The sequence below is a fragment of the Antechinus flavipes genome, chromosome 4 (genome assembly GCF_016432865.1).
Source record: "Antechinus flavipes isolate AdamAnt ecotype Samford, QLD, Australia chromosome 4, AdamAnt_v2, whole genome shotgun sequence".
NCBI lineage: Eukaryota > Metazoa > Chordata > Mammalia > Dasyuromorphia > Dasyuridae > Antechinus > Antechinus flavipes.
In genome coordinates, this window is record NC_067401.1 from 283,732,619 (window position 1) to 283,755,292 (window position 22,674).

Below are 22,674 nucleotides of genomic sequence, written 5' to 3' on the forward strand. Positions count from 1 at the left end.
CACAGATATAACCCAAATTTATATTTCTAATCTTCAGATTCCTTCAAAACTGAAATTGCATATATTTCTACCTGCCTATCACACATTGCCACTTGACTGTCCCCTTAAGCCTACTTTTTCTTTTAGCAGCTATTTCTGGCATTGGCACCCTTTTTTAATTTCTCATGTTTAAAACATTGGGCTATAATTGACTCTCTCACTTCATATTTGTTCAGTTACCTATGTAATGTCTGTAGCACCCATGTTCACCATCTTAGAATCAACCTTATTTCTACCCATCTGAAATATGGCAATAGATTCTTTTTTTGTTATATTTCTTAATTTTTAAAAATAATAGGTTTTTATTTTTGAAAATACATGCAAATGTAATTTTCAACATTTACCCTTGCAAAACCCTGTTCCAAATTTTTCTCCTTCCCTCCTTTCCTCTCCCTTAGACAGCAAGTAATCCAATATAATTTAAACATGTGCAATTCTTCTAAACATATTTCCACATTTATCATGCTGTGGCAATAGATGCTTAACAGGTCTTCCCACCCCATGCTCTTTCTTCTCTTTAATTCATCTTTCATACTATTATAAAATAATTTTTTGCACATGGATCCAGGAATGACTGTCCTCTGTACTCTAGAGTGACTCTATTTTCTGTGGAAAAACTTTCAAACTCCTTTGCATGACAAACTGGTGCCACCTTGCTTTGAACAGTGTATCCTCACCACATAGTCTAATTATCAGTCAAACTGAATTGATATCTGTCCCCCAAATACCATATTTATTTTCCTACTTCTGTTCAATTCAACAAGTATTCTACTCACACTATTCTGTGCCTGCAGTATCTTCCCTTACCCTACTGCCAGGGCTTTGAAGCATTCAAATCAAATGACATTGCTTCCATAAAGTCTTTTTTGATTTATCAATAAGAGTCTTCCCCTGTTACTGCACCTAGCACTTGTTTTGCAATTTTCTAATGCAATTATCATGTAGCATTTTGCATTGTAGTTATCAGTGTTTTGTATTGTGATACCCTTTAATAGACTGCAAGTTCTACATGAGTCAGTAGTAAGAGATGATTGCCAAAGAGTCTCATGTGATCTTGAGCGTCATTAAATGAGGCATAATCTCCAGGACTCTCCACTCTGCAATCTCCAGAACACATCTAGTTCTCTATTCTGGGCACTGCTTTAAGAAAAGAATTTTTTTTTATTTCAAGGAAAGATAGTCCACGTAGCAAAGACCATGCCAGATAAGTATTAGTTCAAGGAACTGGCATAGTTTGGCCTGGAGAAGAGAAGGCTAGGAAGTGATGGCTGTTTTCAAGTATTTGACATGAAAAAGGGTAGAATTTGAACAAGAGGTTGAAGTTAAACAGGAGCACATTTAAACTTGATGTAAGAAAAAAAAATTTCCTAACGAGTAGAAGTATTTAAAAGAGGAATGTGAGGTTAGTTGGGACTCCGGAAATTTTTGAGCATTAGGCCTGAATAGCCACATGCATTCTTGTTCCAAATCTGAGTTTGGTGGCTCCATCTTATTCCAACTTGGTTTCTTTTACATTGATAGAGTGAATTTCTTCTCCTAGAAGTTTATTATATCAATGAAATCACAACTCTGTCTTCTGTTCAGATTCTTGCCTTGTAATTTACATAAATGTGTTTTGAATAAATAAGTAAAATAATCCTAAATTGTAACTCAGAATACACATCTTTTGAGCACATCCTGTTTGTAAGATGGAGACTGTCAGTGTCCAATAGATTTTTTTTTTCTAAAAAAGGAGTTAGAATCAAGCTTTTTATATTTTCCTTGCATGATTTTTGCTAATGGAAAAAGTTACTTAGTTTGGATCTTTATTTCTTAGTGAAGACTGCTACAGAAAGTGCTCCGACCAAGGAAATCACATATAGGTGTTTTAAGCAGACCTCTAGTAACCAGGTAGGGTTTTTTGAAATTCCTGTTTTGTTGCAGTAATTTCTGGAATGACTCAGAAGGCTTTTATAACACTTGATGATTCATTTATTTGCTCTAGAACTGACTATAATATTTAAATTTGAATCTGATCAGTAAATTTATAGGAAAATGATGTTAATTTTTAACCAAAAATTCATGGCAATGAGAAATTATCCTTTTCACATTACTAATTAAGTTTTAAAACATTCCCAAGTCATTTAAAATGTTATTTCTACTCTAAGAGAAAATTTTCCTCTTTTCAAAATTTTTCTCCCAGCAAAATTAAGCATTATTTTTAGTCAAAACCAGTGAAATTAAAGCAGTGCTACTTTCATTTTTCTTGGTCCATTACAGAAAACTAAGATGTGTTATTGCAATTATACCTTAATTTTTGTTAGTTACAAATTTTACAGAGCAATTATGCTATCTACTTGGAGCTTGTCAGCACTTGTGACTTTATCTTTCTTTGATGCTGTAAACAAGGAATGTTCAGGTGCAGACTTGAAATGCAGCGAAAGGGAAAAGCAGTGATGAATTTTCTTTGCAAAAAAAAAATCTAGCTCTAGATTTGGTATAATCAGAGTTGAGCACAAATGTATTATCTATCTATATTATCTCTGTATGTATTTATTATATGTCAAACAACATAATTTGGTAGATTTTAGAAACTGATTATGGGGGAAATGAAGATACCTTTATTTGATGCACCTCTATAGGAAACGATACTAAATGATTTTGTTAGCCCTGTGTATAACTTCCTAGTAAATCAATATCTTCTCTCTCAAGATAGTTTATTTTGATGTTTTGTATTTCTTTCAAATGCTAATAAGTAATTTACTTATTTTGTTCTCCATACTCTCTGTCCTTGTCCCTTTCCATCCCCCAACAAAAAAATAAATTCACTCAAATATTATAGACCAAAGATAGTTTTGGAGCATATCCACCTAGCTACAAATGAAAGGTACATTGTATTTTATAGCCAGCCAAGTCACTTTGGGAAGGAATCTGAAAATACATTATTGGACTAGAACATGCTCTGCTAGCATCTACACAGTGTAAAGACTATAAAGAAGGCCTTCAACATTTTAGAGGGGGGTTAGTCTGAGATTAGTCTGACCCTACCATTCCCCATCCTCACGGAAATTGATAAACAGACTCACACAAAAGTTTCATAGTTGAACAGGATTGGGATTTTTTTGCTGTAGGAAATACATTGATGAGACTTTCTTGCCAGTAGTAAGTCTTGTATGGGATACTGAAAAAACAGCACAGTATTAAAGATTTGATTTGATTTAGGCAAATAGTTCTAATCTGTAGATAATGTGATTCTGAGAGACTGCTAGAAATTAGAACTGAACCTCATTTTTTAGATTTTGGAGGTGCATGAAAATGTGTGTAAATTTTTTTTGTGAATCAAAATTGTTATTTGAGTGTGATACTGACCAATTCCAGTGGAACTTTTTGTGATGTAAATGATTAGCCTTAATTTGTCTCATTTGTAAATCATAATTTGGTTTGGGTTTTTTCTTGGGGGTGGGTGGGAGAAGACAGCTGGATGGAATGGGAGACATAGAGGAGACTTCCTACAGACAAAAAAATCAATTCTTCTATTGCCTAGTGAAAGCTTGCGCACAGTATATCCACCATTAGTTGATGACATGAGCATTTGTGATGTGTTTTAAGGAATTTTATCTTTCCTTGAACAAAGTAGAACTAGAGTAGAAAGAAACTTTTGAAACCATATATTTCAACTTCCTTGGAGTCAGCAAAATTCTGTGCCCCACATCTGAAAGACTTGACAAATTCAACTGCAGATAATTAACTAGCTATGTGACTTTGGGCTTGTCCTTTAACTTCTCAGTTTTTTCATCTGTAAAATGTGAATAATAATAGCTTCTATCTCCCTGGGTTATTGTGAAGATCAAATGAGATTTGTAAAATGAACACAAAGTAGGTGTTTGATAAGTTATCTATTTCTTTCGGTCCATTCCTTTTATAGATAAATAAACACTCAGAAATGTAAAATTCCGGGCTTAATAATTAATGACATGTAGGATTTTAGGATTCTTAATTCGATGCGTTTTCATTTATGTGACGTGATTTAATCTGTCAACAAGAATTAATTTCTTAACTATATCATAACTATGTTATGCTGAGTTTGGGTGGGGGGTAGGGATGAAGAGAATATAAAAAGAAAAAGTAAAATACCTCCCTCCCTTTAAGACCTAGCATTTGAATGAGGGAGAGAATATGTACATACAAGAAGCATACTCTGTATTAGCATTTTGCTTACAAGAATGCTGCTTAAGAAACAGACATTTTGGGAAATGGAATCAACAGTATCTTTTTGTTTCTCATGTTAATATTTGAAGTCAGCTGACTAGTAGGTAATTGGTTAATAGAAAGAGCTTTAAATTAAGTCAGGGAACTTGTGTTCATATGCAGTCTTGCTAAACCCTGTAAAGAATCATTTAATTGAAACCTCTCAGGACCCCAGTTTCCTTATATGTAAACCAAAGGGCTTAGATATTAGTATCATTGGATTTTAGATTTAGAGTTGGAAAGGATCATTGAAACTTCTAAGTTTCAATAACCCCCATTTTACAATTGAAAGAGTTTAAAGGACTTTCCTTAAGTCACAATAGCAAGTCAAAGAAGCAAAATATGAATTCAGGTCCTCCAAACTCAAAATCCTGTTCTCTTTCCACTGTACAATACTGCCTCTCTGTATGATCTTCAAAATGATTTCCAATTCTAAATCTAAATAAAGAATCTTAGCTTTGTGGTTTTCTTTTCTTCCTCATGTTTTCTGCTTTTTTGAGTAGTTGTAATATTTGAGTTGGTTTTAGATAGTAACCAAATCTTAATCCAGTTTATCATTATAGGTTTTAGATTTGTAGAATTTATTCATATTGGCTTAATGGGAATATTCTATGAAAGAAAGCAGCTCATATTTCATAGAATACAAAATTGATTTAGGTCATGCTTTTAGTCAAGGTAGCCCGACTTACTTAGCCCAACCCCTGTGTAGGCAATAGGTGACTTGGGATTTTAAGCATCACTTGTGATTACTTAGGTGTGTGGTCTTGTAGTCTGCTGTTGAGACATGAATTCCTTTCTCTATAAAGAAAGGAGATTGAATATAGTGATTTCTAAGGCCTCTTCTATCTTTTTCTTATAATGTATGGTCGAATCTAATTTCTCAAAAAGCTACCTTTTTCTAATGAGCTTTTGAATATTGGGCTCCATTGTGTCTCTTTTTACTGCTTATGTCTTACTTTCATGCTTTGATGGTTCAGTGATCTCATTGATGTGGGTACTGTTCCTTTGAACAGTTCAGATAGCAACCCACCCACAACTTCTTATTTTTTTCTTGTTTCATGGGTTACCATGGCAGAAAAGTTCATCATCTAGCAGCCAACAACTAATGATGAGACTTTTCCATTCTTAGTCTGAGTAGCACATCTGAGGATATTTCTGTGACTGAAAACTCACTAATTTGCGCTTCTGGATGTTTTTTTTTTTTTTTTTTAATTTGGAAAATGAGGATTACACTTGTACCAACCACTTTGTTCACTATTTTGTGAGAATGGAATGTGATGAATAATGTGAAAAGATTCTAAAAAGTTTAAAGCATGGATCTGAAGTCAGGAAGATTCATCTTTCTGAATTCAAATTTGGCCTTAGGCCATATAAGTCTCAGTTTCCTCATCTGTAAAATGATTTGGAAAAGGAAATAGCAAATCATTTCAGTATCTTTGCCAAGAAAACACCAAATAGGAACACAAAATGTCAAGATTGAAATGACTGAACTACAAAAACAAAACATATCTATGAAAGTCTGTATTGTTTAAGTTTGCAAAGGATCATTTTAGCACAGTGGAATACCTGTGAATTTGAGATATTTCTAAGCATATTCACCTGAGAGAGTTTTTAGGTGTTAGATGCTTGCTTAAACATTTATTGAATTGAATGGAATAGCTTTCTCACTCACCAAAAATTAATATCTTGTACAGAGTAGGAGCTTAATAAATGTTGGTTGAATTGGATGGTATTAAATTACATTGACACCAACAAGCCTGTTAGTTAGTGTGATTAATAAGTGGTTATATCATGAGTTGACACCATGCAGTATAACCATTAACAACTTACCCGGAGGTGCTTATTTTTTGTTGTTTAACTTTGGGGTCAGATTTTCATCTCTACCAATTATGTTACTCAGAAGAATTTAAAAGATTAAAAGTAATGTGTTGATATATAATTTAAATGAAAAAAATTGTATCTTTTAATCTGAGAAAAGATATGCCACACATTTTAACAGTTGGTATGCATTGTGACTAACCACTTCCTTAGCCAATCATTTTGAATTGTGGAATAACATTTGTCATTGTGGTTTCTTACAAAAGAGACACAGCCTTTTACTATCTTGCTGTAGAAATATTTTGGTGTTGAAGTCAGAAACCGGAATTCTTGCTTGATCACTTAGAGGAAGAAGCTTATGAGGTTCTTTTTAGAAATAAAGTTCTTTGGGGTTTAATATGGTTTAAGATAAAGGTAAATAAATATCATAGGATCTTTCTTTAATTTTCCAAATGAAAATTAAATTCCAAAGTGAGGGCATTAGAAATTTGTGAAAGGAGATTTTAGCTATCATTTTGATTTGTTCCTTGTAGAAGTTACTGTATACTATATATAAAGAAAGATTAGGACAGAATTAGAAAACTATTTCCTTCTGTTGCTTTTGCATTGAGGCTTTGCAAGACTTTTCATTTATATTTACCTCAATTCCCCCTTCCTTCCTTGTTTAAAAAATTATAATTATTTGTGTATTACTCTCTAAATGATGGAAACTACATCTCATCTCTTCTCTTCGGTGTTTATGCTTTTGGAAGCTCATGCTTAATTTTTATCATTGCCCTCCTTGTAATGATTTGCCTGAATCTGTGAGCTTATTTTGATAGTAACTCCCTCCAGTGACACTGATGGCAACTCCTCTGTAATCTAGACTTTAGGCTTAGAGAATTGCATGAAGACACTGAGAGATGAAGTGATTGGACACAGTTAGTTAGGATGTATCACACAGAGGCATGACTTGAATCCAAGGCTTCTTGATTCCATGGCCAGCTCACCATGGATAGAAGTATCTACTAGGACATGCTTTTTCTTTCCCATCTTGTATATTTTTTGTTGTTCAGTGTGTCTGATTCTTTGTGACCCTATGTACCATAGCACACCAGGTCCTTCTATCTTCTGTTACCTCCTGAAGTTCATCCAGTCTCATGTTCATTGTCACTCTCAATCTGTCTCACTCTCCGCAGTCCCTGTTTACTTTTGTTTCATTCTTTCCCAGTATCAAAGTCTTTTCCAATGAGTCCTGTCTTCTCATTATGTGCCCGCAGTATTTAAGCTTCAGCTTCTGTATTTCATCTTCCAATGAATGGTCTGAATTAATTTCTTTAAGTATTAACTGATATATCTCCTTGCTATCAAAAGGATTCTCAAAAGTCTTCTTTAGCCCCACAGTTCTAAAGGGTTTATTCTGTGGGACTTAGCTTTACTTATAGTCCAACTCTCGCAGCCATACATGGCTGCTAGAAAAACCATAGCTTTGACTGTATGGCAGGTGATGGTAGCAAAAGCACTTGGACTGGAGGCAGTAAATAGGAGTTGTGGATCAGGAATGTGAACTTTTATACCCCACTCTCTTTGGCTAAAGCTAGGATTCTATTATTTCACAATTCATTATCTTGCTGTTTAAAACTATTTGTCTTCTGAACTTCTCTGCTATGGCTAAGAGACACCATGCCCACCATGAGGTGGGCAATGTAATGTCTCTGCTTTTTAGCATGCTATCAAAATTTCCCATAGCTTTCCTTCCAAGGAGTATCTTTTAATTTCGTGGTTGCACTCATAGTTTTTGCTTTAAATAGAAGTGGAAATTTATGTCAGATGTTTGAGTTAGAGGGATTCCAGAGGTCTCTAGTCTAACCCATACCTGAACAAGGAATACTCTTGATTATACCCTTATTTCTTGAGATAGCACATGGCATTTTGGAGCAGCTCTCCAAAGAATTTTTTTTCTTTTATATATTAAATTGAAATATTTAATATCTCTAGCTTATATCTAAATTCTATAAGAAGTTAAAAGTCTATGATTTTGTTCCTTTTCAGATGGGTGGCTTATGAAAATCCAGATTTCACTGGAGAACAATATATACTTGATAAAGGATTGTATACTAGTTTTGAAGACTGGGGAGGCAAGAATTGTAAGATCTCTTCAGTTCAACCTATATGTTTGGTAAGACACCATTTTTATTTGAATATGTTCCATAAAAGTTCTATATTTTAGTAGTTTATACTGACAAAGTAAAATATATATGGATCACAACATAAAACAGTTTAATGCCTACCCACACAAATACTAAAAACATTAAAAGTATCTACTATCTAATTTTCTTTTCTTTTTTCCTTAAAAATTTTAGGATACCTTTACTAGTCCAAAGGAAAGAAATAAAGTAAGTAATTCTTTGAAAAATGTTCTGTTATAAATTTAATAATAATCAGTACCACAGAGATACAACATTAGAGTGAATTTATCCATTGAATCCTTAACATTGATTATGATAGAACCAAATGAATTAAAGAACCAAAAAAAATCCATTTGTTTTATGTCCCTATCAAGGTCTACCTGAAGTTCTTTGGATTTGTTTCTTTCTTTTAAAAAAATGTAGTTGAATCAGTATGTATACATTCTATTTCTGATTGTATTTTGCAGTATTTTTATAGAGATCTTTCTATATTTCCTTCTTGGAAAGCTAGGTGGTTCAGTGGATAGAGGGCTGGGTCTGGAGTCAGGAAAATTCATCTTCCTGAGTTCCAGTTTGACCTCAAACTCTTACTATCTGTATGACCAAAAATTCACGTAACCCCTGTTTATCTTTTGAGCTGGAAAGGAAAATGAAAAAGTCTCTTTGCCCAAAAAATCCCAAATAGGGTCATGAAGAATCAGATAAGATTTAAAACAACAAATATTTCCTTTGGTTCCTCCTTATTATTTTTATGGCACCATAATAATCCTTTACATTAATGAATAATGAATATATGAATCGGCCAATCTCTGATTTTGGTTGTTTTCAATATTTTGTTATTATAAGTATTGTCGTATAAAAAGGGATTTTTTTTCTTTTTATATTTTTGGTTCCAAATTCTAGCATTAGAATTGTTGGGTCAAAGGTATAATCAGTTTTGTGATACTTATTACAGAAAGTGATTGTGTTCCTTAAGATATTTGTACCAATTTCCAAGCCTACCAGCAATATATGAGAGTGCTGTTTCCTCCATATCCAACATGGATATTATCATTTTTTGGCCTTTTTTTTAGAGAGTGAAGGGGGATTGTAGTGGTCATAAGATTACCATCTTAAGGTTGTCTTGATTTGCATTTTTCTGTTAGTGAATTTAAGCAGCTCTTTTTGAGATTATTGAAAGTTTGAATTTTCTCTGTAAATTGCCTATACTTACTTGTCCTTTGATCATTGCTGCATTGGGGAGTACTTATCATTAGTGGTATAGGAATCCTTTCCTAATGATTTCTTTTTAAAAAAAATAAAAATTTTCTCTTTTTATAAAAATCTAAGCAAAAATCAATAAGTCACCAAGCATTTACTAAGCACCTGCAGGTTGCCAGACACTGTGTCCTAAATGTAGGGAAATAAAAAGAAAGATAAAAAACTGTTCCTGCCTTGAAGAACCCACAGTCTAATGGGGGATACAACAGTCTCCCTTCCCCTTCCCACTCCCCAAAGTTGCCAGAGAACATTGGTGATATTTTTTGTTTGACTTATTTAATAGGAATAGGAATGGGACTTGTAAGTCCAGTGGTATAAAGAACTTTCTACTGAGAAGACTTCCTCTACTGGTATAGGTATTTAGCCTTAAAAAGTAGTCTGGCTTGGAGAATTTAAGTGACTTAACCAGGCTAAAATACCCTGCTTATTTTGGAGGTAGGAGTTAAAATTCCAGTGTTCCTGAATAGAAGGCTGGCTCTATCCATTTTGCCATACAATCTCAAAGTTAATTAAATGGGTTGAAAAAAATCATATATGCTATATCTATATGTTTAAATATATGTACATACATACATATATACATGTAATATATAAACATTAAGTCAAATGACATATCACTATTAAATGATATATATTAAATTATCACATATATAAAATAATGTATGAGTATATATTCTAAGTTTTATTTTTAAAGGTTTGATTACTAGTATTCAAATGTATCTCAAAGAAAAGAAGCAAGGTATCTCTTAGCCATAGCAGAGTTCAGAAGACAAGTGGTTTTAAACAGCAAGATAATGAATTATGAAATAATAGAATCCTAACCTTAGCAAAAGAGAGTGGGGTATAAAAGTTCATATTCCTGATCCACAATTCCTATTTACTGCCTCCAGTCCAAGTGCTTTTGCTACTATCACCATACCTGCCCACTTTGTACCTCACATATGTGGGGTGCACATGTTTAGAATTGATCCTGTAATTCTCTTAAAGATACTAGTCTGACTTTTTGTCCCATCCTGTAAATGTCAACTTTCAGCATCAACTGAGTTTTATGGGCAAGCCTTATGCCTTTTAATGGGCATACTCAGACTGCCTTAATTACACAAGTGTAAATACCACGCTGGTCTTCATCCCTTGTTCATATACAGTATTTTGATAGGTCAGCAAGTGTTTTTCTTTATTGAGAGAGAAGAAAATTTATTGTTTCCAAAATGTAGCTGATTATTAAGTTAGAGCAGGTGAACATGGAGACAGCCTACAGGAAAGCTTTAAAATATTTTATTACTTGTTACCACAATTGTTCTCAAAGAGTTATGATTTTTCAGTTGTTGGATTGTCTTTGATGTTACAGATTTATATTTTAAAATCGTGGATGCCATGGAAATTATGTTTACAAATAATCTATTAAAGGAAGTTATAAAAACTGAAAGGTTTCAAAATTTTAAAACTTGGTTAGCTGTAACTAGCATTCAGAGGATATATTTGACTCAGCATTTTAAAGGCACAGTGTGTTCTGGAAAATAATATTCTGTCTTTATGCTCACTTTTCAAAGGTTCACTTATTCTCAGAACCTGAATTCCGTGGTAGTAATAAAGTTTTTGGAGAAACTACTAAACAGATTGAAGATTCCTTTTCTGCCAAGTCTTGCAGAGTTTTGGGAGGCAGGTAAGCAGAAAGAAAAATCTAATTCTATTTTACTGAGTCAATAGTGCATTGATAATCATTTACAGAGTACTTCCCATGCTTGCATTCCTGGGGTATGTGTTGGGTATCCAGAACAGATATGTTTCTAGCTCTTAGTAAGTTTATAAACTAATTGGGGAGATAAGACTAATTTGACATAATGGTGAATAATAGCAGATTAGTATTTAAGTGCTAAATTGAATGGTAAAGGCTACAATTAAGATAAGAGTCTAGGAGGAGTGAGAATAATCTTCATGGAAGAAGTGGAATGTCAGTTGGGTATTGTATCTTAGAATTTTGATTGGATCTCAAGGCTTATCTAGACTATTCCCGGGTCAAATCACCAATCTTACCTATAGCGTCCCCAATACCTTGTCATCAAATTTTTGCTTTAAAACCTCTAAGCAAATTTACTACCTTGTTTTTTGTAAGCAACTCTAAGTATAAGGAAGTTTTTCTCCATTATTTTTAGATGAAATTTCCCAATTTGTGACTTTCCTTTATTGCTTGTAAATTCTGATTTCCTTGGTCAAATAGAGCAGATTTTATTCTCTCCCGATAAGACTTCTCTTCCCTTAGGTAAAAGTTATTAGTTCCTTTAATTATGGTTTGAGTTTTTCTTTTACCATTTTTGTTTGGTATAAACAAAATCAAAATGGAAGGAAAAGTATCCTTGTCCAACACAGCTGCCATTCTCCCATCCCCAGTAAAAAAAAATAAAATCTCCCATGTAGAAAGTCTTACTTTCTTTTACTTTGCTAATTTATAATTTTCTGCCTTTCACATTACTTTTTCTTTTAGAAAAGCAAACCCAAGTTTGTAGTAGTGCTCTAATCTCAGGCTTAATTAAGATTTCTCTGTTTTGTAACAGTCTGTTTAAAAAAAAATTATTCGGATCATCAGTTCTTATGCTTTTTTTTTTATCTTCTACAGCTGGGTTGCTTATGATGGGGAAAATTTCTCTGGTAATCAGTATGTATTAGAAGAAGGACACTATCCTTCTCTATCTGCAATGGGATGTCCTCCTGAAACGAATTTTAAGTCTCTTCGCTATATAGATGTTGTAAGTAAACTAACATGAAAGTCTATTTATAAACATGTATAGCTTATGTTACCTATTTTATGTGTCTTAGATTAATAGAATCTGGGAATTGATCATCTGTGGGATTAATAGATATATAAAACTTTCTTCAGAGCTCTATGTTTTGGGGGAGGAGGAATTTATTAAATTAGATCATAGGATCATAGATTTAAAGCTGAGAGGAATTCTACAAGTTCCCTGGTCCAACTTGCTTATTTTATAGATGGAGAAATAGGCTGAGGGAACTTTATGATTTGTCCAAGGCCAAGGATTTGGACCTACATTCTTTGTCTGCTCATTTAGTACATTTCCTACTAAGCCATGAAAACCAGTCCTTTTTCTATTGTACTTATTGTGGGCCTGGATATTATTTAGATTAGTTCCTTAGTGTTTTAAGTCTAGAATTGGAATGATATGAGAATGAAAATGGCATCTAAGAAAATGAGGCTGATTTAGTTATAGCTAGGAAAGGGATGTTTGTTTATCGAGGATAAAGCTTTCCAGTATTGTTCAAACCTGAAGGAAGAGCTCTTGCCCTTCATGCCTAGCCTATTTTGTACTCAGGTGATTAGGGGGCTTCAGAAGGGTCCTGAGCCTTAGTCATTTGAGTCATTTTGAGGGCACTTTTAATACCATTAAGGGAGAACTTTCCTAACTTGCTTTGGGGATGAGGTGAAATAATATTTTGTTCTCACCATAGTACCACACTGTCTCTCTATTCTTCTGTTCATATTTAATTTTAATCTTTATCATCCAAAAGCTACATATCTTTGCTTATTTAGTGGAGAAAATTTAGTTATTACTCTAAACCTTAGTCATCCAGATACCCCTTACAAAATGTATTATATTCACTGCAAAGATTCCTGACCTCTAGTCTATAAATTTATATGTTGTTGTTGTTGTTGTTTTTTTTGTAAAGAAGATAATTTGATAATTATTTTAATATCATTGGCCATTTATTTTTATTTTATGCATTTAATACCATTATATTGAGGAATTTGTGGGCTTCTTCAGATTGCCAAAGGGGCCTATGACACAGGAGAGTTGATGAAACCTTGATTTGGAGTGTTCACTGTGGGGAAATCTGTAGATTCTGCTCAAGTGATGGGATGCTCTGATTAATTGGATATTCTCATTAGTTAAGGCTGAGAATCACTGCCTTCGTTGATAAGAAAAAAATATTTTCCTTTGATGAATGAATGAGATTGCCCATTCCAATAAGTACAGAATAGTGAACTTGACTGAATCTTTTCCTGGATGATGCCTCAAGATTAACATCGTGAAAAATAATTCTCTTTGAACACTCCCATAAACACACATGTGGAGAGCATAGAAAAAAAAATTGGAGAACTTTTAGCTGGGGGTGAGGTCTGGACTTTAGTAAGCACCCCGGGATAGTATTGTTCCTACTCCACAGCTATAGACATGTTATGGTGGTTGTGGTTATGGTTACTGATCTCCTATTTAGATCTTAAAATCTATGATTCCCAACTGTGTGCCTGGTTATACTTGCCCCAGGGAACTCACAAGGATGCTGAGGTATATTTAAAATTGTCAACATGAATTCTTTTATCAGGGGGAGGGATTGAGGCAGTTGGAGTTAAGTGACTTGCCCAAGGTCACACAGATAATATGTGTCAAGTGTCTGATGCTAGATTTTAATTCAGGTCCTCCTGACTCCAGGGCTTGTGCTCTGTGCACTGTGCTGCTTACCTGTCCCATTCATTTCTTAGTAAATGGAACCATTTGGTATTCCTTTTTGGTTTAGAGATGCTATGGAATGATTACTGAGTCACTATGGCACCAAAGTTTGGGAGCTTCTGCCTTAAAGGTTTGTTTGAGTCTGAAATTATGTTGAGCACCATAAAAGAGCAATGAATAAAGAGTACTTAACTGCTGGGAAAAATAAAAATCTCTGGAGAATCTGGCATTGTAAAGCCTGTCACTGTGTGTATCTCTTTGTCTCACACTCTCTCAGCATTTGTTCCATCTCTGAGTATAATAATCCTCCAAGCTGAGCTATCTTCTGCTGTTTTCCCACCAGCTACCACTCTGCCAGAATGTTATATCATGCATTTGAAATTTTTCTTCTGCCCTCATTACCTGTATTCTGCTACTTGAGCTTACTCCAAGGAGCTGGTTCGGAATCCTTTTCCGCTTTCATGTTCTCTCTGGGCTTGTCCAGTCCAAATGAGTTGCATTTCAGTTGTAGCAGTTAGCCCATGGAATGAATGCAAAGCATCTTTTAAATTGTGAATTTAGAAATTGTCAAAAGAAAGAACTTGGTCAGCTATAACTACAGATACAATGGATAGAGCACTGGGCCTGCAGTCAGGAGGACTTAAGTTCAAATGTGGCCTCAGACTCTTACCATTTATTAGCTGTGTGAATCTAAGCAGTCATTCCAATTTGCCTCACTAAAATGTGTGTATATATATATATATATACAAGAAATTGGATTTACCCTAAATCTCTAACCCTTACCAAGGCAAAATCAAATAAATTAAGAAATAATATAAACAATTTTTTAAAAAATGTGTTGATTCTGGCTCTCCAAGCTTCCCTGAATTTTGCTGCCTTTTGTTTGTTTTCCTTTTTTTTTTTCTATTTTCTATCCTTTTATTTGTTTAAATTGTAGTTATAATTCAAATATTATATGCTTTTGGTTCTTCTTTTACTATACATTATTAGGCCTTTCATATTTCCTTATAGACTTATTAATTATAATACTCTAATTGGTGTTAATATACCATAATTTATTCAGACCTTTGCTAATTATTAGATATGAAGGTGTTTGTTTGTTTGTTTGTTTGTTTTGCTATTTACATTAGATCAATTATGAATTCTTTTTTGGGGGCCCTATTCTTTCTTTTTGGATAGATTCCTGGTCATAATTTTCTTTTCTTTTGCTTTATCCCACAGTACCATTCTATTTTTTAAAATGTTTATACTATTCTGCAGTCCCTCAATTAATCTGTAAAACTTGTTTATCCCCTTAGCCCCACCAACATGGAACTTGGTATCAGTTGAATTTCAAGATAAAAATTAGTGTTGGAAGATTACAAGGCTAGACTTAATCATAAAATATTTATTGGGGCACCCCTGTATGCAAAGGTCCATTGGACCTAGAGCGGTACCTAGGATCTGAGGACAATTGTGAGTTGCCCTTATAGAGTTTGTAATTCTGGTAGAAGTAACAGGACATGTATAGACAACATATGAATTTGTTGAATTCATAAAATAACAGATGTTGATTGCCAAATAAGTGGCACATATAAATAAGTAATACCTGAATTCAAAGGAGAAAATTCACAGTTTCTTAGGATCTCTAGGGAAATGTTTCATAGAGATAGCATTTGAACTGGGTTTTAAAGAATGGGTTTGAATTGGACAGGCAGAATAGAGAGGTGTGTCAGCGAGGTGACTAGTATGAACAAAAGTAGAAAATGTGTTGTGAATGCATAAGGCAGTTTAGGCATTTCAGAGGATTGGGGGTAGGACTTGAGGGGGGTGGGCAATTAGACCAGCCTGACTAAAGCCGAGAATCTATATGGGAGGATAGCAGAAGATAAAGTTAGATTAAAGCCTGAATGCCAGCCAAGCTTAGGAATTCAGGTTTTAATTTATATTCTGTGAGAGAGCTATTAAAATTTGCTTTTCCCTGTGGAATCAACTCAGATTTTGTGGGGAGGGGGGAGTTTCCCCATAAGACCAAATCATATAACTTAACTGTATTTCAGATAGCTTAAGTAATTACTGAAAATAAATGGAAGAACAGAAAATAAAATACCTTGGCTTATGACAGCTCCATCGAGATTATTCCTAATGAGACAAATGAAGAGGAAGATATTTGGGCTTTTTTTTTTTTTTTTTTTTGATATTTGGGCTTTTAAAAAAAAAGTAGCTTTATCAGAATGGACGTTTGCTTGGCCTTGGTAATTTCAAAGATTGTAATGTTATGTGTCTTAATCTTCAGCGTGTAACTTAATGTTATATGTCTTAACATGTCTAACATTAAAGACAGCATATCCTTGGAACTGTGAATCATCCGTCTCACAATGCATTGTCTTTAAAGAGTCTTCTCTCTGAAATTTGGCTCCTGTTGGAAAAGCAGAAAAGATTTCTTTTGAATGGGTTGGCTTGCTAGGCGGTGCAATGGAGAGAGCGGATTTGGAGTCAGGAAGGCCTAAATTCAGATCTGGCCTTTGTGATCCTGGGCAAGTCACTTAATCCTGTTTATTTCAGTTTCTTCATCTGTAAGATGAGCTGGAAAAGGAACTAGCAAACTGCTCCAATAGCTTTGTCAATAAAACTCCAAATGGGGCCATGAAGAGTTGGAAACGACTGAAATGATTAAACAACAATAATAAATCTGAATTTTTTCAAGTGGTATGAACCTTTGAAATTCTCATTTCATTTTCCTTGGTGACACTTTTTCCCCCACAAAGGGGAACTCTTATTTGCAAGGGAAGGAGCACGCATTTCAGCTGAGGACAAAGTGTAGCTCCATATATGCCTGGGTGGATACTGGATATAAAATGACAACAGTGTGGTGATGATAATATTATTTCTATGGCCTTTAAAATTTGCAAAGCACATTTTGTTATCTCATTTGACCTTCTCATGAGGTAGGTAGTGCAAGTATTACTCTGATTGGAAAGAAGAAGAAAAAGATGACAATTCTCTCATATCCACCTCCATATACACTTCCTCCATACAGCTATTAAAAGTGCTAGAAATGGACTTTGAAACCCAGGCCCTTCTAATTCTAAATCTGGAAGTCATTCAACAAGCATTTAGTAAGAATGTATTATGTACAATGGTACTATGCTGTGTGCCCTGTTGTACACAAACAGTAAAGCAAAAAAATAGGAGAGATTAGAAACAGATTTTAGATGCTTCTGTTAATCATTATTATAATTGGCCTTACAATGATGAGTTCTGCAGTAATTATGGAAATAAAACATTACTTGGTCCTAAAGACCTTCCCCTGCTGGATAAGAAGGAAAAAAATAGCTTCTGCCTGAGTCTCTGTATTAGTGATGGGTTTTTTTTTAAAATCATTTTGTTATTTAGTCGTTTTTTCCATTGTCTAACTCTTCATGAACTCATTTGGAGTTTTCTTGGCAAAGATATTAAAATGGTTTCCATTTCTTTTTCCACCTCATTTTATAATTGAAGAAACGTGAGACAAACTGAGTTAAATGATTTCCTCATAATCACACAGCTAGTAAGGGTCTGAGGCTGGATTTGAATCCATAGAATGACACAAAAAACTTCAAATGATCCTTCTTGATTTTAGAATTAGCACTTCCCATTATTGTTGTTGTTGTTAATTTTGAGGCATCTGGTGACATCATTGTGGATAGAGAGCCAGACCTGGAGTGAAGAAGATCTGAATTCAAATATGGCCCCAAACACTTACTAGCTCTTTGACTATCTTTGGGCATGTCATTTAACCTTAATATGCCTTAATTTTTTCAACTGTAGAAGTGGGGATAAAAATATGAGCACCTACTTTGCTCATTTAGAACTATGAATCATCTATCCAAACCGTGGATTTGTAGTTCTGAAGTTCAAGTTATTTATGAGGATCAAATGAGATATTTGTTAAAAAAAAAAATACTGACCACATAACAGGCACTATGTAAATGATTATTCCCTTCCATTTCCCTGCTTTTTTTTTTTAATTGAATCTCCCTAATTCACCCAGACTGGAATACTTATGGGCCCAGTCCCAATACTGATAGACACAGTTGCTTTGTCCTATTTTTTTTTCCAATTTGTGGGCCCTCTACTTCCAGAGGCTCACAATATATTGTTGGTGTTAATCTGGACATCCGATGGGCTTGGCCCACTGAAGCTCAGAATTCTTGCGTTGGAAAGATCTGCCAGGCTCAGTCTTCCTAGTAGCTGGAATTGCAATCATATACTCCTGTGTCCAGCTTATTGGTACCCTTTAATCATCATTTGTCCACATACGTATTAAGGGGAAAAAAAAAGTATTGGTCAAGTATTTACCATGTGCTTCCCAAAACAAAAGTAGGCAGTTTTTATGCTCCATAACTTACATTTAGTTCCTGGAGGAGAAGACAGTACATATATTGGGAATGGTAGCTAGGGAAGTTTTTATCTAAGAGTTACAATAATTGGTTGTTGTCCTTCATTCTCAGAGGTCCAAAATGATATCCCAATGTTAGAGTTGAGTTATAGTGTGTCCGACTGTGGCTGATCAGACCAATGTGATAGATCAGATACAAATAGTCCCTATGAACATTTGGGGTAGCTTCTTTAATTTCTCACATTTTCAGTTTCTTTTGGGCTAATTCATTTCTACTTTGTTCATAGAGCATGACACCTTCTCTGATTCAGGCACTCCATGCTTGGTGGCACTGTGCCAATGTCTCCCAATTCATACAGTCAATTCCAAAATTCTTGAGACTTTGAATGTCCTTTTATTGCTTTTTTCTGATCTGTGAGTGCTTGCCCTCATAAAATAATTTTTTTTGACAAATGTACATTTGGCATTTGAACAGTATGGCCAGCCCAATGGAGCTGCACTCTCTGCAGTAGGAGTTGGAATGGTTGGCAGTTGAGTTCAAGAAAGGACCCTGATGTCTGGTATCTTATGCCCCATGATCTTCAGAATCTTCCTAAGCAATTCAGAGTGGAGTTATAGAGTAGGCAGTTGTCATGGCTTTCCTAGAAGCAATGATAATTCCCATAAGGTTATTACTCATAGAATAAGAGGTGCCACAGAAACCTTCCTAATAAAAAGACACAAAAATTGCATAGAGCACGACCCCATAGAAATTGTTGATCTTAGCATTCTACAGTCTTCTGATATATCCTGACATGGTCGGGCAGAATCATCCATTCATTATTTATTTATTTTTAACTGCGGATAAAAATCTCAAAGAAAATCTGGTGGGTTTTGAAAATCCTTTTTTTTTTTTCCCCTAAAAGGAATATTTTGTATATGTATTGTTACATATTGTCAGGGCATGTAGTTGTTTGGGGAATACACAGTTTTGTTAAGTGGAGAACACAGAAACTCTGTGGCACAATGAGAAATTTCAGAGAAATAAGCCCCTTTGCTTCTTTTAAAAAGTTGCACCAAAGGTACATCTGGTAACCTTTATTTTTTTCACTGACTAGTTCTCTAACCTTGAGCAAAACACAGAGACTAGAATTTGGAGCTTAAAGTACAAACTACAAAGGTTGAATTTGGAGCTAAAAGACACTTGAGAGAGCTTATAGTCCAATCTCTTCATTATATAAATAAATAAACTGAGGCACAGGGAAAGAAGCAACTAATCTGATCTTTCCTTGGGAGATAATTGATCAATGACCATTTATTAAGCACATAGTATGTACAAGATACTGGGCTAAGTGCTGGGGTTATAAAGCAAGGTAATAACTTGGGCACTCTCTCAGCCCTCAAAGAATTCATAGTTTAGTAGGAGGTCTGCATAAGATGAAAGTAGAGACAATAAGCAGACAATTACGTGCATATAAGATACATGTAGATGGGAGTACCTGAAAAAGTTTCTCTCAGATGGAATTTGAGCAGAGGAAGTCAGGGGAGTTTCATGATGGTTGCTCTCATCTCATGAGGTTATTATGAAGCTAAATGAATTGATAGGCTCAGAAGAGCATATATTTAGAGCTGGGACATGAAAGCATACAGTACAGACACTGTTAGAAATTATTTGCAAAGCACAAAGGACCATACAGATGTATAAGATATTTAGGAATGGCCTTCATCCAAAAGTGAATAGGAAACCTCAGCAAGCTTATGGATACTGGCTAAATTCCAGTTATTAAGTAAATAAATAGTGAATGAATAAATGGCTGACTAGCATTTTAAATAAAATCCTTTGTGTAAAGAAAATTTCTGGTACCTAGCTAATGGTACAGTTAACTTCAAAAAATATTTGGCAGTAAAATTCAATACAATTGAAACTGGACAATCTCCCTGAGTTCTACTTATGGGATCTGACTCCCACAATGCATTGTATCAAAACCTTCCTGAGATGTTCTCACTTGTTGAAGTTTCCTACCCATAAATTATGTTTTCAAGGTCTGATAGTCTATCATTTTCCATTTTCTTTTAAGTTTTTAGTAGCTGGCCCTCTTGAGAAGACTTGGTTTGTCTGCGGTTAGTTATGTTATTTTTTTCAGCCTTTAAAATGATCTATAAACTTCATTTTATTTTACTGCTGGGTGAGCTTTCAGTGCAGCGTTTGTCGCCATGACAGAGGGTTGTTTGGATAGACCCTCCAGTTGGGGAAGTAGAGAGGTTTCATATTGATGATTTCTCAGAGGTTCCTCCTATCTCTGCAGTGACTCAATGTGTACAGCCTGGTAGAATGGATAGAGTGCTCACCCTTGAAGTCGGGTTGGGATGCCCGTCCTAGAGCTCGGTGATTGCCCATCTCTGAAATGAACAGAGGATTCCTATAGCACCTACATCTCTGGGCTGTTAGGAGAATCAGATGAGATAAAGTGAAGCAAGGTGCACTCCAGCGTGTCAGCTGTTACTATGATCATTATATACCAAGAGAAGGCAGGAATTCAGGACCGCTCAGCCCCCAAGGGGCTCCCCACAGCTCTGCTCCTAACAAAAATGTCAGATTCCTCCCTGTAGCCAGACACTGGCATGTGTGTGCACATACATTTGCTGACTACCACACAGTATTCCTTTGTTGTGAGCACTCACGGGAGGAAACCAGTATTTTTTTTCCCAGAATTGGAGAGCTTGAATCCTAATGGTGCCTGAGATTTTTAAATGGCCTAATTTGAATTTGATTCATGGCTAAGGAGAGTTGAGCTCTCACTGGGAGGTCATTTAAGCTAAGAATCTAAAAAAAAAAAAATTTGGAGTGTCTCCAAAGATTATAGAAATCCAAGGTTATTGGGTTATTTCTCCAAGACTCTATTGATTTAGACATGTGATGATGATGGCCCCCTGTGGTATTTTATACAGCCCACGCTTGTTATACTTAATGCTCCTGATGACCACGCAGACCATTTCTACTACCTAATAATATTCTTTGTTTGCTGAGCCACAAAATGCTTTTTTTTGCATGTTGGGGCCTGTCCACATAAATTGGGCAGTTAGGTTCCACACCCATGACATGAAACTTTAATCTGGGGGAAGAAAACATTGCAAGCTTCAGCTGGCTTTTTGATGTATTGTTTATGATCTCAGATGTATTTATTATGAGAAGTTGGTGAGGGAACATAAGGATTTCTCTGCAATTCAGATGAAACCGAGCAAGTTCCTCTTGGGTCTATGGGCTTTCGTACTATGGCAATACGAGTTTTCCTTCTTCTTGTGTTTCTTTTTCCTCTGATATCAATTGAAGCAGGTGTGCACTTGATAATTCTTTTTTTTTTCCTCACTGTAATTTTTCTTCTAAAGATTGACTTGGGGACACATGCAAATAAAGTCATCTAGAAGGCAACTTTAGTCTATTTTCTGCATGGAGAGATTACTTTGATTACAATGCACACTGGAACACTGACAGAGCCTAGTTCAGGTAGCATTCTGTGCCAAGAGTTTTTCGATCCATCAAGGAAAATGGCCAGATTATACGCAGACTCCATCAGAATGGCTGTTATGTTGTTTTACAAATTTCTTTAGGCCTAGATTCCCCCCTTTCCTATTACAATTTTCAAAAGAATTACATATACAATTACCTAGGTCTGTTACCTAGATATTCCTCCCCCAAGCAACCCTTTTATTTATCTGTAGAATTATTTAAAAAAATCATTTTGGAGACAAAATATATAGGTTCTTTAGAAGGGGGGATTTATTAGCTGGCTGAATCTGACAGATCTTGTATTTTTATCGATTCTTATATAGATATGTATTTATATAACTAGATATATACATACATATCCAAATATCCTTCACATAAATTCTAACAATTATGCTAGAATGAACAATTAAGCATTCTCTTTTCTCCTAAAAACAGGAATTTTCAGAACCAGTAATAGTTCTTTTTGAAAGAGAAGACTTCAAAGGAAAAAAAATTGAACTTAATGAAGAAGTAGTCAACCTCCGCTTCCTGGGATTCAACACTCAAATACGCTCTGTCCAGGTTATTGGCGGCATGTAAGCTAACTTTTTTGTTTTTTGTTTTTTGCGCTACCAAAAACACTATCACATTGAGAAACTGGTGTTCTTTGTATTCATAAGGATTTCTGTTCTATTATCTTGACCAATGTACAAATTTGTCTTTCATGAACTAAGTTTTATAATAAGAATTTTAAAATCTCTCCAAAGCAAGTACATGTTATAGTTTGACTGTAGCTATCATGAGTTTCCTAAGCTAATGAAATCATGGATCTGGACTACCAAAAAGAATCAAATATATTAGTGAGAATTATGA

At 34.8% G+C, this 22,674-nt stretch overlaps 1 protein-coding gene across 1 annotated transcript in view; it reads left to right on the plus strand.

Annotated features, from left to right (window-relative positions):
• The window catches only part of CRYBG1 (crystallin beta-gamma domain containing 1), a 79,059-nt gene that overhangs the window by 40,784 nt on the left and 15,601 nt on the right, over window positions 1-22,674 (plus strand). Inside the window, exons 13-17 of the mRNA XM_051997473.1 lie at window positions 8,116-8,242; window positions 8,427-8,459; window positions 11,063-11,175; window positions 12,127-12,256; window positions 22,258-22,397. Of these exons, the coding sequence (XP_051853433.1) occupies window positions 8,116-8,242; window positions 8,427-8,459; window positions 11,063-11,175; window positions 12,127-12,256; window positions 22,258-22,397 (543 nt within the window). The remainder of the gene's footprint in view (window positions 1-8,115; window positions 8,243-8,426; window positions 8,460-11,062; window positions 11,176-12,126; window positions 12,257-22,257; window positions 22,398-22,674) is intronic.